The following is a 12,207-nucleotide window of genomic DNA, read 5'->3' as shown; positions in this document are numbered from 1 at the left end:
AGGTGACCCAGAACAGAAAAACGTGTCGGAGAAGCTACTGTTTAAATCTAACATAATGTTTTTTTGCAGAAATATTTTAACATATTTTAACCGAATGTAGCGCTTTTTTCTTCCGTAGCTACGGAGTTTCGTAGCAACGAGATACCATAGTACCATAGGCCCTTAAGCTTGTATTGTTGTGCAGTACATTGCCTTATCGACCCCCTCACCCGTCGGGGAGCACTTCACTCCTTTGTATTACCTTATTTCTCACGGCAGGTTTGAGGGAGGAGGTGGACGAGGCAATGGTATTCTCACCTACCCCACCCTGGCGGATATGGGCGGAGCTTTCTCCCTAAAGGAAACCTTGCTGTGGTTCCACTATCTTCTCGCTGCGTTGGACTGCTATACGTGGGTGTTCGGGGAGCAGCTGCTCCCCCCAGCAGATCTTCTAAGTCGTGAGTAATGACACCCTCTTCGAATGAAAAGGGATGTTACCTTGAAGTGCTACACCCCGATGACTACAATAGTAGTTAGTTATCGGGGTGAAGTACTAGAGATCTTTAAGAGATCATTGGAAATCCCGAGAATCCGCGTGTACCAAGTATTGGCTGAGGAGGAAAGGGGGGGGGGTCATAGGTAGCACATGGGAAAGGGATAGTATTTGCGGATGCCTCTATGAGAAATGACCCACTTGATGGCGGCCAGGGGGGACTTGATGACTTGATGGCGGCCAGGGGGGACTTGATGGCTTGATGGCGGCCAGGGGGGACTTGATCATCTGATGGCGGCCAGGGGGGACTTGATGACTTGATGGCGGCCAGGGGGGACTTGGTGACTTGATAGCGGCCAGGGGGGACTTGAGGACTTGATGGCGGCCAGGGGGGACTTGGTGACTTGATGGCGGCCATAGGGGACTTGATGGCTTGATGGCGGCCATGGGGGACTTGATGGCTTGATGGCGGCCATGGGGGACTTGATGATTTGATGGCGGCCAGGGGGGACTTGGTGACTTGATGGCGGCCAGAGGGGACTTGGTGACTTGATGGCGGCCAGTGGGGACTTGATGACTTGATGGCGGCCATGGGGGACTTGATGATTTGATGGCGGCCATGGGGGACTTGATGATTTGATGGCGGCCATGGGGGACTTGATGATTTGATGGCGGCCATGGGGGACTTGATGATTTGATGGCGGCCATGGGGGACTTGATGATTTGATGGCGGCCATGGGGGACTTGATGATTTGATGGCGGCCATGGGGGACTTGATGACTTGATGGCGGCCATGGGGGACTTGATCATCTGATGGCGGCCATGGTGACTTGATGGCGGCCAGGGGGGACTTGATGACTTGATGGCGGCCAGGGGGGACTTGATGGCGGCCAGGGGGGACTTGGTGACTTGATGGCAGCCAGAGGGAACTTGGTGACTTGATGGCGACCAGGGGGGACTTGATGACTTTATGGCGGCCAGGGGGGACTTGATGATTTGATGGCGGCCATGGGGGACTTGATCATCTGATGGCGGCCATGGGGACTTGATGGCTTGATGGCGGCCAGGGGGGACTTGGTGACTTGATGGCGGCCAGGGGGGACTTGATGACTTGATGGCGGCCAGGGGGGACTTGATGACTTGATGGCGGCCAGGGGGGACTTGGGGATTTGATGGCGGCCAGGGGGGACTTGATGACTTGATGGCGGCCAGGGGGGACTTGATGACTTGATGGCGGCCAGGGGGGACTTGATGGCGGCCAGGTGGGACTTGATGACTTTATGGCGGCCAGGGGGGACTTGATGGCGTCCAGGGGGACTTGATGGCGGCCAGGGGGGACTTGATGACTTGATGGCGGCCAGGGGGGACTTGATGGCGGCCAGGGGGGACTTGATGACTTGATGGCGGCCATGGGGATGGGGGGCTGTGGGCGACCCTACACACCCTCCTGTACGCGCCTGGAGAATCCCGTGTCACTGAGCTGCCAAGAAGGTTTTCAGCCGTAAAAGCACTTACAAACAAAATAACTTTATCAAGATAACCATCCACCATCCACCATCCACCATCCACCATCCACCATCATGAATACAATCATTCCTTTTCTGCGTTACAGCGCGTGAAGGGTCAAAGTACTCCAGCGTGCTGTTTACTTCGCTATCTTACTTCCTGAGTAACCTGGCCATGCTTGGAATCCAGGCCGCTATAAAGTGCTTTCCAAAAACCACACACATCACTGACGTTGCAACGCCCAAAGAAATGGACGAATACAACAGGTTTGTACAGGACATACATTTTAGCGCAGATCTTAGAAGTACATTGTTTGAGATGATTTTTTCCTATTCTCATATCTTTCATATTTTCATAAACCATTACAAGGTTTTTTTTTTTAATTTTCTTCAAAGCTCTTCCTAGATTTCGCTCGGTACTTCTGGGTCCCATTTTTTCCCAATGCGAACAATATAGGTCAATATAGAGAGATTACTCATTCATGTTAGATAGAAATAAAGATATTGACGACAATCAGATGTACAGTATAATAATATTCCATTATGTCATTGTACCAGGGTCAATGATCCTTTAAGTTTCCGCAATTCATTTTTCCCATGTTAGGACCAATTCCCTGTTCGGCATTTTTCCAAGAAGGATTGGCTAAATGTGTTTAATTGTTTTACTATAATAGGGCCTTAAAGTCCCTTAAAGCTTCGGCTATTTGTTTCTTACAATTTCAGAGTCAAGTGCACTGTTATAGTGCGCATCATGAACTTCTTCACTGTGTTGCTACAGGCCTACCCCGACCAGGGCTTCAAGGTACAGTCGACTTCCTATTTATTGAACAGTTGGTAACTCGAACTTCCAGCTAGCAACATGAACACTCTTTCTAGAGTTTGCTGTATACATTTGCTGTATTCTGATCCCCAGTTACTCGATGCTTTAATAAATCGAGTCACTCAAAAACTCGATCTGATGTTATGACTAAATGAACTCGAACCTTGGTTTGCTGTAGGAAAATCAATCAACTTTTGTAGTCGTGTCCTCTGCTTTTTAACTTCCATATGTCCTTAGGCATAGTGTAGACGCCTTTCCTTTCAAGTAACCTTTCCAAAGAAAAATACATGCAAATGACCGAAGTCACTTCCTTCATCTTTATTTTCATGCATTTACATTTGGGAAAAGCACACGAAAAGGACGGCGTCAAAACAAGGCCTTATTTTTGCGACATTGACCCATTAAACATATTTTGATATTTTACAAAGAAGCAAATAACATCACTAATTCCTAATTGATCTGCCAGTAACCCGATCTCATCTCGATGCCGACCAAAACTCACACTAACACTAAAGGCCGGCAGGCTCTTACTGGCCAGGCCCGTAGCCAGGATTTTGAGCGGGGTGGTTCGTTTTCCCATTTGAGCGGACCAAATTTCCGGTATACCCCTCTCATCGCCCTATTACATTAGGTAATCAATCTTGTATTATATTGTGTTATTAATATGGTGCTTTTTAACATATATCGATAATAATAAAGATAATTATTATAAAAAGATTTTTATAGTCATTTTAAAGATATATTGATGTGCACGGTATATCTCCAGCCAAACGTTATATATTTTTGTTTGTTCTGATCGAACCTTCAAGCCGGGTGGGGGGGATTCGTCCAACCCCCCCCCCCCCTGGCTACGGGCCTGCTGACAGTACGTTAACTTTGCTTTACCATATTACAGATCGTGCCAACTTCTCTATGGTCGGATGATCTGTTCACTGTGGTCTTCAGCTGTGCCTTGGAACCTGCCCTGATTGGCTTTAATGTGGGAGACGTGGAGGTTATCGAGAAGCTTCCAGAACAGGTTTCTATGACAGAGGCGGCGGTAAAACGTTGCAAATAATGAATAACTTCCAGGGGACTAGAGAGAGAGGAGTAAAGAAAAAGTTTATTCTACCCAGACTCCATAACCCCTCTGAATTAAAGAAAAGCTATATTGAGATACTTTAAGACAATTCAAGGTACATTCTAATGCCCTTTACATGGTTTAAGGTATGTTTTGTATATAGAATGAAATAAGTTAAAACTTAATAAGTTTTTACACAGCGATACAGATATCATATGCCTTCTGTTGCTTTCTCTTGCTATAGTATTTTAGAACTCCGTTTTTGTATATCAATGACTGTCACTGTTATCAGGAAAGTGCCCACGTTGCTTGTTGTGCTTTTCTGCATGTATGGCATCTAGACCCTACATACAATTCCTCATTTTGTTACATTTTTAATACATTTTTTTGTGGAAGCACGGGTGGCCTAGTGTGTTAGCGCGTCGGCCTCTCACCGCTGTGGCCCAGGTTCGAATCCTGGTTCAAACTGGGGATTTTTTCCTGGTTCCTGCTGTTGTAATATGTATATTGCCCTCCTTGGGTTCCCTGTGGCCCCTGATGTTTGATTGGGACCCCCCGTAGGGGCTGGTTCCTCGTTGAAGATCGGAGTTCGTTGTAATTTAGATTTTGAGAACTATTAGTTGAATTAAACCATGAATTGAAAGCATAATCGTGAGGATCTGAACTTATAACATGGTGTCAGAAGTCAAGTAAAAGTTTAACGAGAATCAAGGTAAAGAATATCGAGAAAAGAATTGAAATTATGGCAGAAGTAGAGTCGCACAGGACTCCTGGTCCACTGGTGCTGGATGCCCAAGCCTCAGAAAATTGGAGGAAATTTATTATGCAGTTCGAAATTTACCTAGTGGCGAAAGGAAAGGATGAGAAACCTGACAAGTTGAAGGTGAACTTGCTACTCAATTGTGCTGGAGCAGATGCAATTGAAGAATATAGTCATTTTGTTTTCAACGAAGGAGAAAGCAATGAATCTTATGAAGATGTGTGTAGAAAGTTCAAGGAACACTGTCAGGGAGCAAGAAACGTCATCTATGAGCGCCTTGTGTTTAATCAAAGAAACCAGAAAGAAGGTGAGAGGATGGACAATTTCGTGAGTGAGCTGAAACGCTTATCGTTGACATGTGAGTTTGGGACCCTCAGAGATTCACTGATCAGAGATCGTATTGTGGGAGGAGTGCTCTCGAATGAGTTGAGAGGGGAGTTGTTAAAAAAGCCAGATTTGACACTCCAAAGTGCCCATGATTACTGTAGAACCTATGAAGCTGCTGAGTTGCAGAAATTCAAGTTTGCTTCACCAACTGGTTCACAGCAGCCATTGAGTGTACACCCAGTTCAAGGAAAGGAGAGAGCACCTAATCCTACCTGTAAGTTTTGTGGTTTTCAGCACCGTTTCACAAAACCAAGTATTTGTCCTGCCTTAAGAAAGAAATGTAGAAATTGCCAACAAGAGGGACACTTTGCAAAGTTGTGTCCTCTTAAGGGTAAGAAAGAAACACCGGTCAGCACAGTAGAGCAAGAAAACCAGGTTGAGAGTATGGTCCAAGGTGATCGTGGGGGTGATCCACACTTATACTTTGGATCAGTAGAACTTGGGACTGTGTCCAGCCCCAATAGCACAAAGAAGAGCGTGATTACCCTTAGGATTGCACAAAAAGAGGTAAAAGTCAAAGCTGATACAGGTGCAGAGGCCAATGTGATGCCATATCATGTATATAAGGCCATCACTACACAACCGCTACGAAAGATTCATCAGCCTCTTAAAGGATGGCTCGCAGACAAGGCAATTCATCCTGTTGGATGTGTTCGCCTTCCAACCCAGCACAAGAACCGAAAAATAGATCTGCTGTACCTTGTTGTGCATGGAGAGTTTACACCCCTGTTGAGTTGTGAAGCCTGCCTAGACTTAGAGGTGCTCAAGTTTATGAATCTTGACCTGATAGACACACCAGAAAGACTGGCCGAGGAGACCACACAAGGGAATGGCAACAAGCCGAATGCAGAATTGTTGGTAGAAGATCCGGTTCTATCCCAGTACCAAGATTGTTTTAGTAACAAACCGGGAAGACTGCCAAACAAGGTACACCTAGAGATAGATCCATCAGTGCCTGCAGTAGTCCACCCCCCTAGGAAGATCCCCATATCCCTGCTTGAACCGACAAGAGAAAAACTCCAAGAGATGGAACAAGATGGGATTATCGTTAAAGAAGAAGAGCACACACCGTGGGTGTCTTCAATGTTGGTTGTTGACAAACGAAAAGAGAAGGACAGAGCCAACCCACCATCTAAAGACAGTGTCCGTATCTGCATCGATCCCAGGGATCTGAATAAGGCCCTCAAGAGGCCACACTACCCCATGGTCACTGTTGAGCAAGTTGCCAATCGCCTTTCTGGAGCTACAATGTTCACCACACTGGATGCATGCAGTGGATACTGGCAGGTGGAGGTAGATGAGGAAAGCTCGAAACTTCTGACATTCAACACACCTTGGGGACGGTATAGATTTACACGGCTGCCATTTGGAATTTCATCTGCTCCTGAGATATACCAACGAGAGATGGACAGGCTCTTCGCTGGAGTTGCAGTTGAAATAATTGTTGATGATTTTTTAATCCATGGAAAAGATATAAGTGATGTTGATAGGAAGATGATAGCAGTACTTGAAAGAAGCAGAGAGGTGGGCCTGAAATTTAATCCAAAGAAGATCAAGCTTCGAGTTCCAGAAGTAAGCTATGTCGGACATGTGTTCACATCCGAGGGTTTGAAACCAGATCCTGAGAAAGTGCGTGCAATTAGTGAGATGCCACCCCCATCAGACAAAGATGGCGTGCAGCGATTCTTAGGAACAATCAACTACTTGGACAAGTTCATTGAACACAAAGCTGATCTGCAAGGCCCAATCTCCCAGCTGACCCAGCAAGTAGCAGTTTTCACCTGGGAGAAGCCTCAACAAGAGGCATTCGAGAAGCTCAAAGCTGTGATCACCCATGCACCAGTGTTGGCCTATTTTGACAATCACAAACAGACCATTCTGAATGTAGATGCGAGTAGCACTGGCCTTGGTGCAGTCATCATCCAAGAGGGTAAGCCGATTGCCTTTGGTTCAAAGACTTTGTCGTCTTGTGAGCAGAGATATGCTAACATTGAAAGAGAGTTGTTAGCTATACTATGGGGAGCAGACAAGTTCCACACGTATGTATATGGCAGGCGAGTGATTGTAGAAACTGATCACAAACCATTGGAGGCAATTTTTAGGAAGCCCCTAAATGAATGCCCACCACGATTGCAGAGAATGCTTCTGAAGCTAACCAAGTATGATTTGGATGTGAGATATGTCCCAGGCAAGAAACAAATCATCTCTGATTGTTTGAGTAGAGCCCCACTCACTGACACTACGCCAGTAAGTGAACCAGAGGATGTGATTGGAATCAATCTGATTGAAAATCTGGGAATTGAGAATTCCACATTAAAGAAATTCAGAGATGCATCAAGTAACGATGAAACCTCAAGAGTAGTAATGGAATATGTCCTAGAGGGTTGGCCAGAAGACAAGGATCAGGTTGACGAACTGGCAAGAGAATACTGGAATTACAAGGAAGAGCTTAGTGTTGAAGATGGTTTGCTGTTCAAATCTGATAGAATTGTAGTACCAAGATCCATGAGAGCTGAAGTACTTGAAGATATACATGGAGCACACATGGGTGAGAGTAAGAGTCTGAGTTTGGCAAGAGACTATGTCTTTTGGCCCTCCATGACTGCCCATATTAAGGACCGAGTACGTTCATGTCAGATTTGTAATGCATTCCGCAACCAACAGCAGAGAGAAACCCTACATCCACATGACCTTCCAGGTCTACCGTGGCAGGTTGTTGGAACTGACCTTTTTGAATTTGCTGGCCATTCCTACTTGATTGTGGTTGATTTCTATTCGAAGTATTTTGAAGTTGAACTACTTCGGCAGTCCACTGCCATGTGTGTTGTCAACACCTTGAAGCAAATCTTTGCAAGATTTGGCATTCCAGCCAAAGTGATCAGCGACAATGGCCCACAATACAGTAACACCCGCAATATTTTCAGTACTACCCATGAGTTTAAGCAGTTTGCAGAAGCTTGGGGATTCCAGCATGTAACCAGCTCACCCGAGTATCCCCAGTCCAATGGTGCTGCGGAAAGAGCTGTCCAGACTGCAAAGCGAATCTTTAAGAAAGCAGCAGCAGAGAATAAAGACCCATTTGAAGGTTTATTAAAGTACAGAAATACACCTTTTGACGACATAGGTGTCTCACCTGCCCAACTACTCATGAGTAGGCGTACACGTTCAACACTACCTACCCATCGACGTTTGTTGGTACCTCACCCAGTAGACCCTCACAGAGTGGTAAAGGCATTAGCCCATCGACAAGCAAGTTCACGGATGAGCTATGATCAACACAGCCGGGACCTTCCCCCTTTGGAAGTTGGGGACAAAGTTAGAGTTCGTGTAAACAAAGATAAAGAATGGTGTAAAGCAGAAGTCCTGCCAAGGTCATATGTAGTTGAAGATGAGAAAGGACGTGTATTTCGAAGAAATCGAAGGCACATCATTTCTGTCCCGAAGGACACACCCATGAATCCGAAGATGCCAGTGGCTCCCACATACATGAGTCCTCAACCTCAAGTGGTCGCTAGGAAAGCGCAGATCAATGAACCGCCAAGTCCATTGAAAGTACAGGAAGATCAGAGAGAAACAGAAGCACATTCACCCATCAGAACAAGAGCTGGTCGTGAAGTGAAGAAGCCACAAAGACTTATTGAACAATGTTAAGAACATTTTTTGGGTTTTCTTTGAACATTTATTGAAGTTTTGAAAGGGGGGAGATGTTGTAATATGTATATTGCCCTCCTTGGGTTCCCTGTGGCCCCTGATGTTTGATTGGGACCCCCCGTAGGGGCTGGTTCCTCGTTGAAGATCGGAGTTCGTTGTAATTTAGATTTTGAGAACTATTAGTTGAATTAAACCATGAATTGAAAGCATAATCGTGAGGATCTGAACTTATAACACCTGCCTTGATTCGAATTTGTGTCACAAGTGAGTTGAAGTTATTCTCCCGTGTTTCCAGTCTTCTCGAATAAGGACACTAAACCGGAGATCCCGTCTCTTCACGCTGCACTACACTAACCTGAACCGAAAGGACGTAAAAGAACCACTGGGGACGCAAAAAACCCTCTGGCAGTGACCACCCCCAGTGACAGTGCTTACTAACCGAGGGCCATATGTAAGAAAACTGTATATTCAGTTTAATATGTTACCCTCGATAAACAAAGATTAAACTCAAACTGAAACTGATATCTTGCGATCCTGATCCGCCAACCCCTTTCCACCCTTCTCTACGGTTCTAGCCATAGAACTCGGTTGGTTTGTGGCTATATTTTGTTCTTCTAATACCTACGGTTATCTCTGTTTTCAGACTCATTTTGAAAATGATTACACTCTATTTCAACTATTTTGTAGACAAGTGCTGTTTGTATCGCGCTCACGAAATTGCCAGAGCCCCACTTGGCTAATTTCAAAAATTGCCTTGCACGGAAGCTGGCTTTAGGGAGGTAAGTAGATATCCACAGATCAAAGAAAATGGACCACGCCTCTATATTGCGAAAAAGAATCACTGGTTTGATGGAAAAATTGTGCAATTCCTTCTTGTTTTTATGACTCGTTTATAGTGGCCTTATCTTTACTGTTGCACCTGTCTATGAGGTCTTACAAGAAAAGGTTGTAAAAGTGGCACATCAGCATGTTTCTTGGTTTCAGTCGCTGTAATCTGTTTGAGAAGCTGCCCATCCCCCTAGCTGGAGAAGACTCAAGAGTTGATCATCTCTACTTGTCACACCTCGTGACCGGCTACAAACAACTGCACGCGGCAGGGCTGCTGATGGATGTCATGCTAACAAGGGTAGGCCATAGAAGATGATTGTTAACGAAGTTAGTGTTGTTTGGGGTTATGGGTTTGTTGATAGTGTATAATTCTGGTTGACTGTTGTTTATATTCGTTACTAATACAAGCGAAAGTGCAAAACTGATATCAGCGGCTGTGATGATGACAATGGGATCTAAGGTAACCGAGTGTGTTAGCGCATCATCGTATGGGCCTCTCGCCACTATTAGCCGAGTGTGTTAGTGCTTCAGCGTACGGGCCGCTCGCTTCAGATGGCCGAGTGTGTAAGTGCATCATCGTATGAGCCTCTCGCCATTATTAGCCGAGTGTGTTAGTACTTTAGCGTACGGGCCGAAAATGATAATTATTATGATGACATCACAATGATGATAATGACTACGACTGTGGTTGCAAGGTTTTTGCACTCGGGATGCATGGTATAGGCACAGCTATCTAGATTAATACCACTTCACTAAGATTATGCTATTGTTTACTTGTGCGGGGGTCCCCTGTGCTTTGTCTATTGTGCTTACTATGTTTACTTGTGCTTTCTTAGGGTAGTACCAAGCCCCTCGAGTACGGGTCCCGGCTACTTAATGCCGTGTATGAAGGAGCCTGCAGGGCAGCTGTCAGAACCAGCGGTAGCATTATTGTGCTCAGCCCAGCCTCCCATCAGCTCGCATGCAAATTGCTGGAGCTTGCATTTGATCTTGGAATAGAAGTTAGTATAGTTAACTTAAAATTAATCTACGCTTTTTCCCCCGATTTCTATACATGACCTCTGCCTATGTTTTAAACCTATATGTACCTAGGATTCACTCTAACCTTTCGCCCTCTATTTTCTTCACTATTTACTTCACAGCACATAACACTTCAGCGATGCATTATACAGACCACGCCTGGTAAGCACATATATAAGACGTCATTTCCAATTGTCCGCATAGACAGTTTTATTGTATTGCCGTACGAGTACTTTCCTCTAAATTAGTTCTTCAGATAAGACTCCTTGAACTGACACTCCCTTACCATAACCCTACATGAAGTACTGGCTTGAAGTAATGTCTAGACCATTGTCTAGCCATTGTCCCGAATGTAACCATGATGAGAGTAACAATTTTTCGGCGCGCTGTAAATATCTTGTTGATCCAGATGATTTGTTTTTTATTCTCAGACGGCTCCAGTGTTGGCGCCGTGTTTTACACGACCTTTCAGGCGAGCATCAACACGTACTTAATAAAGAATGCACAAAGTCACATCCCACAGCTGGTCTCCATGGCAACGTCTTATTCCTCACATGTACGTTTCTGGCATTAAATCGTCTTTTATTTATTTTTGATTAATTTTGAATGGACACGAATAATCGTAGACGTTAAAACAAGCAGCTATTTTTGTACCTCGATATTATTGGGCGGCCAAACGCATATTTCCTAGCGCAATAACTGAAAACCACCGTGATCTATTTTAGGCCAAGTAAAAATAAAAACATGTTTATCGTCCTGATAAGATCAAAATAGGGAGCATGCGGCCCTTTTTATTTACAATTTTTATTTATTTTTCTCCTTGTTTAATCAAATATTTGTACGATTTACAAAGGAAATTCCCGCGATGTTGCGAACGGTGAAAAAAATCGTAAACAAACCCTTGAAAAGGGAACGTCTGTCTTTATTTCATTGCCCAGGCACCGCTAACGCACGAAATTTGGACTTCTGAGGATCAAACAATCAAAAAAGCAGCAAAAATAACTAAATAAAAAATATTGATGCGGCCCCGAAAAAGGTATGCGGGCGGGGACGATAAACATGTCTTTTTTTGCTTGTCCTTATTATAAAGTGGTAATGTAAAAATGACAGAATGGATTTGCCAGTTGATATCTTTACATCCTTCGAAGGGCGATAGGAATAGTGTTGGTTACACTAAATTATAATAATAAACCACGAAATTTCCTCTAGTTTGGCTGAAAAATGTGCCTTGTTTGCGACGCCTCTCTTTGATTATAGAATACCCGAAGCGCTAGCAAAAACCTTCCTGACTAAGTAATATTTTATGTTATTTTTCTTAGTTCGGCACATTTCGGCTAGTTATGGGTTACGATACACTCATTCCCGGGTGAAACGGTTTGTTTGTAAAGAGCAGGATCCTAGATCCCCCAAAAATACCTCAATCAGTCAACACAGAAGGTGTTCAATGCTGGCTCCGCTTTTAGGCAGTGCCTAAATCTATATATTAACAGGAGTAAACTACTAAAGGACTTCTTTTTTCACCCTTATCCTCACTCTCCTGGATTGCACTTGTCCCGTAAAAAGCCACGAACATTTTCTTCTAGGTGTGCAGCATTCTTAACTCCATCCTGGATCAATTCAACCGCGACAAAACCTCCCGAAAAAGGTGAGCTAGATACACACAAATCACACATTCTCTAGAAATTGTCTTAAACTATTACATTG

The 12,207-nt window shown here is 44.5% G+C and overlaps 1 protein-coding gene across 6 annotated transcripts in view; it reads left to right on the top strand.

The window, feature by feature from the left end:
• LOC5505605 (DNA-dependent protein kinase catalytic subunit) overlaps positions 1-12,207 on the top strand; it is a 93,465-nt gene that overhangs the window by 21,314 nt on the left and 59,944 nt on the right. For all 6 annotated transcript variants that reach the window (XM_048720238.1, XM_048720240.1, XM_048720239.1 and 3 more), the window contains 10 exons: positions 259-437; positions 2,085-2,244; positions 2,701-2,779; positions 3,693-3,815; positions 9,343-9,434; positions 9,640-9,781; positions 10,320-10,484; positions 10,626-10,665; positions 10,935-11,059; positions 12,087-12,148. In XM_048720238.1, the coding sequence (XP_048576195.1) occupies positions 259-437; positions 2,085-2,244; positions 2,701-2,779; positions 3,693-3,815; positions 9,343-9,434; positions 9,640-9,781; positions 10,320-10,484; positions 10,626-10,665; positions 10,935-11,059; positions 12,087-12,148 (1,167 nt within the window). The remainder of the gene's footprint in view (positions 1-258; positions 438-2,084; positions 2,245-2,700; positions 2,780-3,692; positions 3,816-9,342; positions 9,435-9,639; positions 9,782-10,319; positions 10,485-10,625; positions 10,666-10,934; positions 11,060-12,086; positions 12,149-12,207) is intronic.

The sequence above is a fragment of the Nematostella vectensis genome, chromosome 12, assembly GCF_932526225.1.
Source record: "Nematostella vectensis chromosome 12, jaNemVect1.1, whole genome shotgun sequence".
NCBI lineage: Eukaryota > Metazoa > Cnidaria > Anthozoa > Actiniaria > Edwardsiidae > Nematostella > Nematostella vectensis.
Note: the sequence above shows the minus strand (reverse complement) of the source record. Positions and strands in the feature narration are given on the sequence as shown.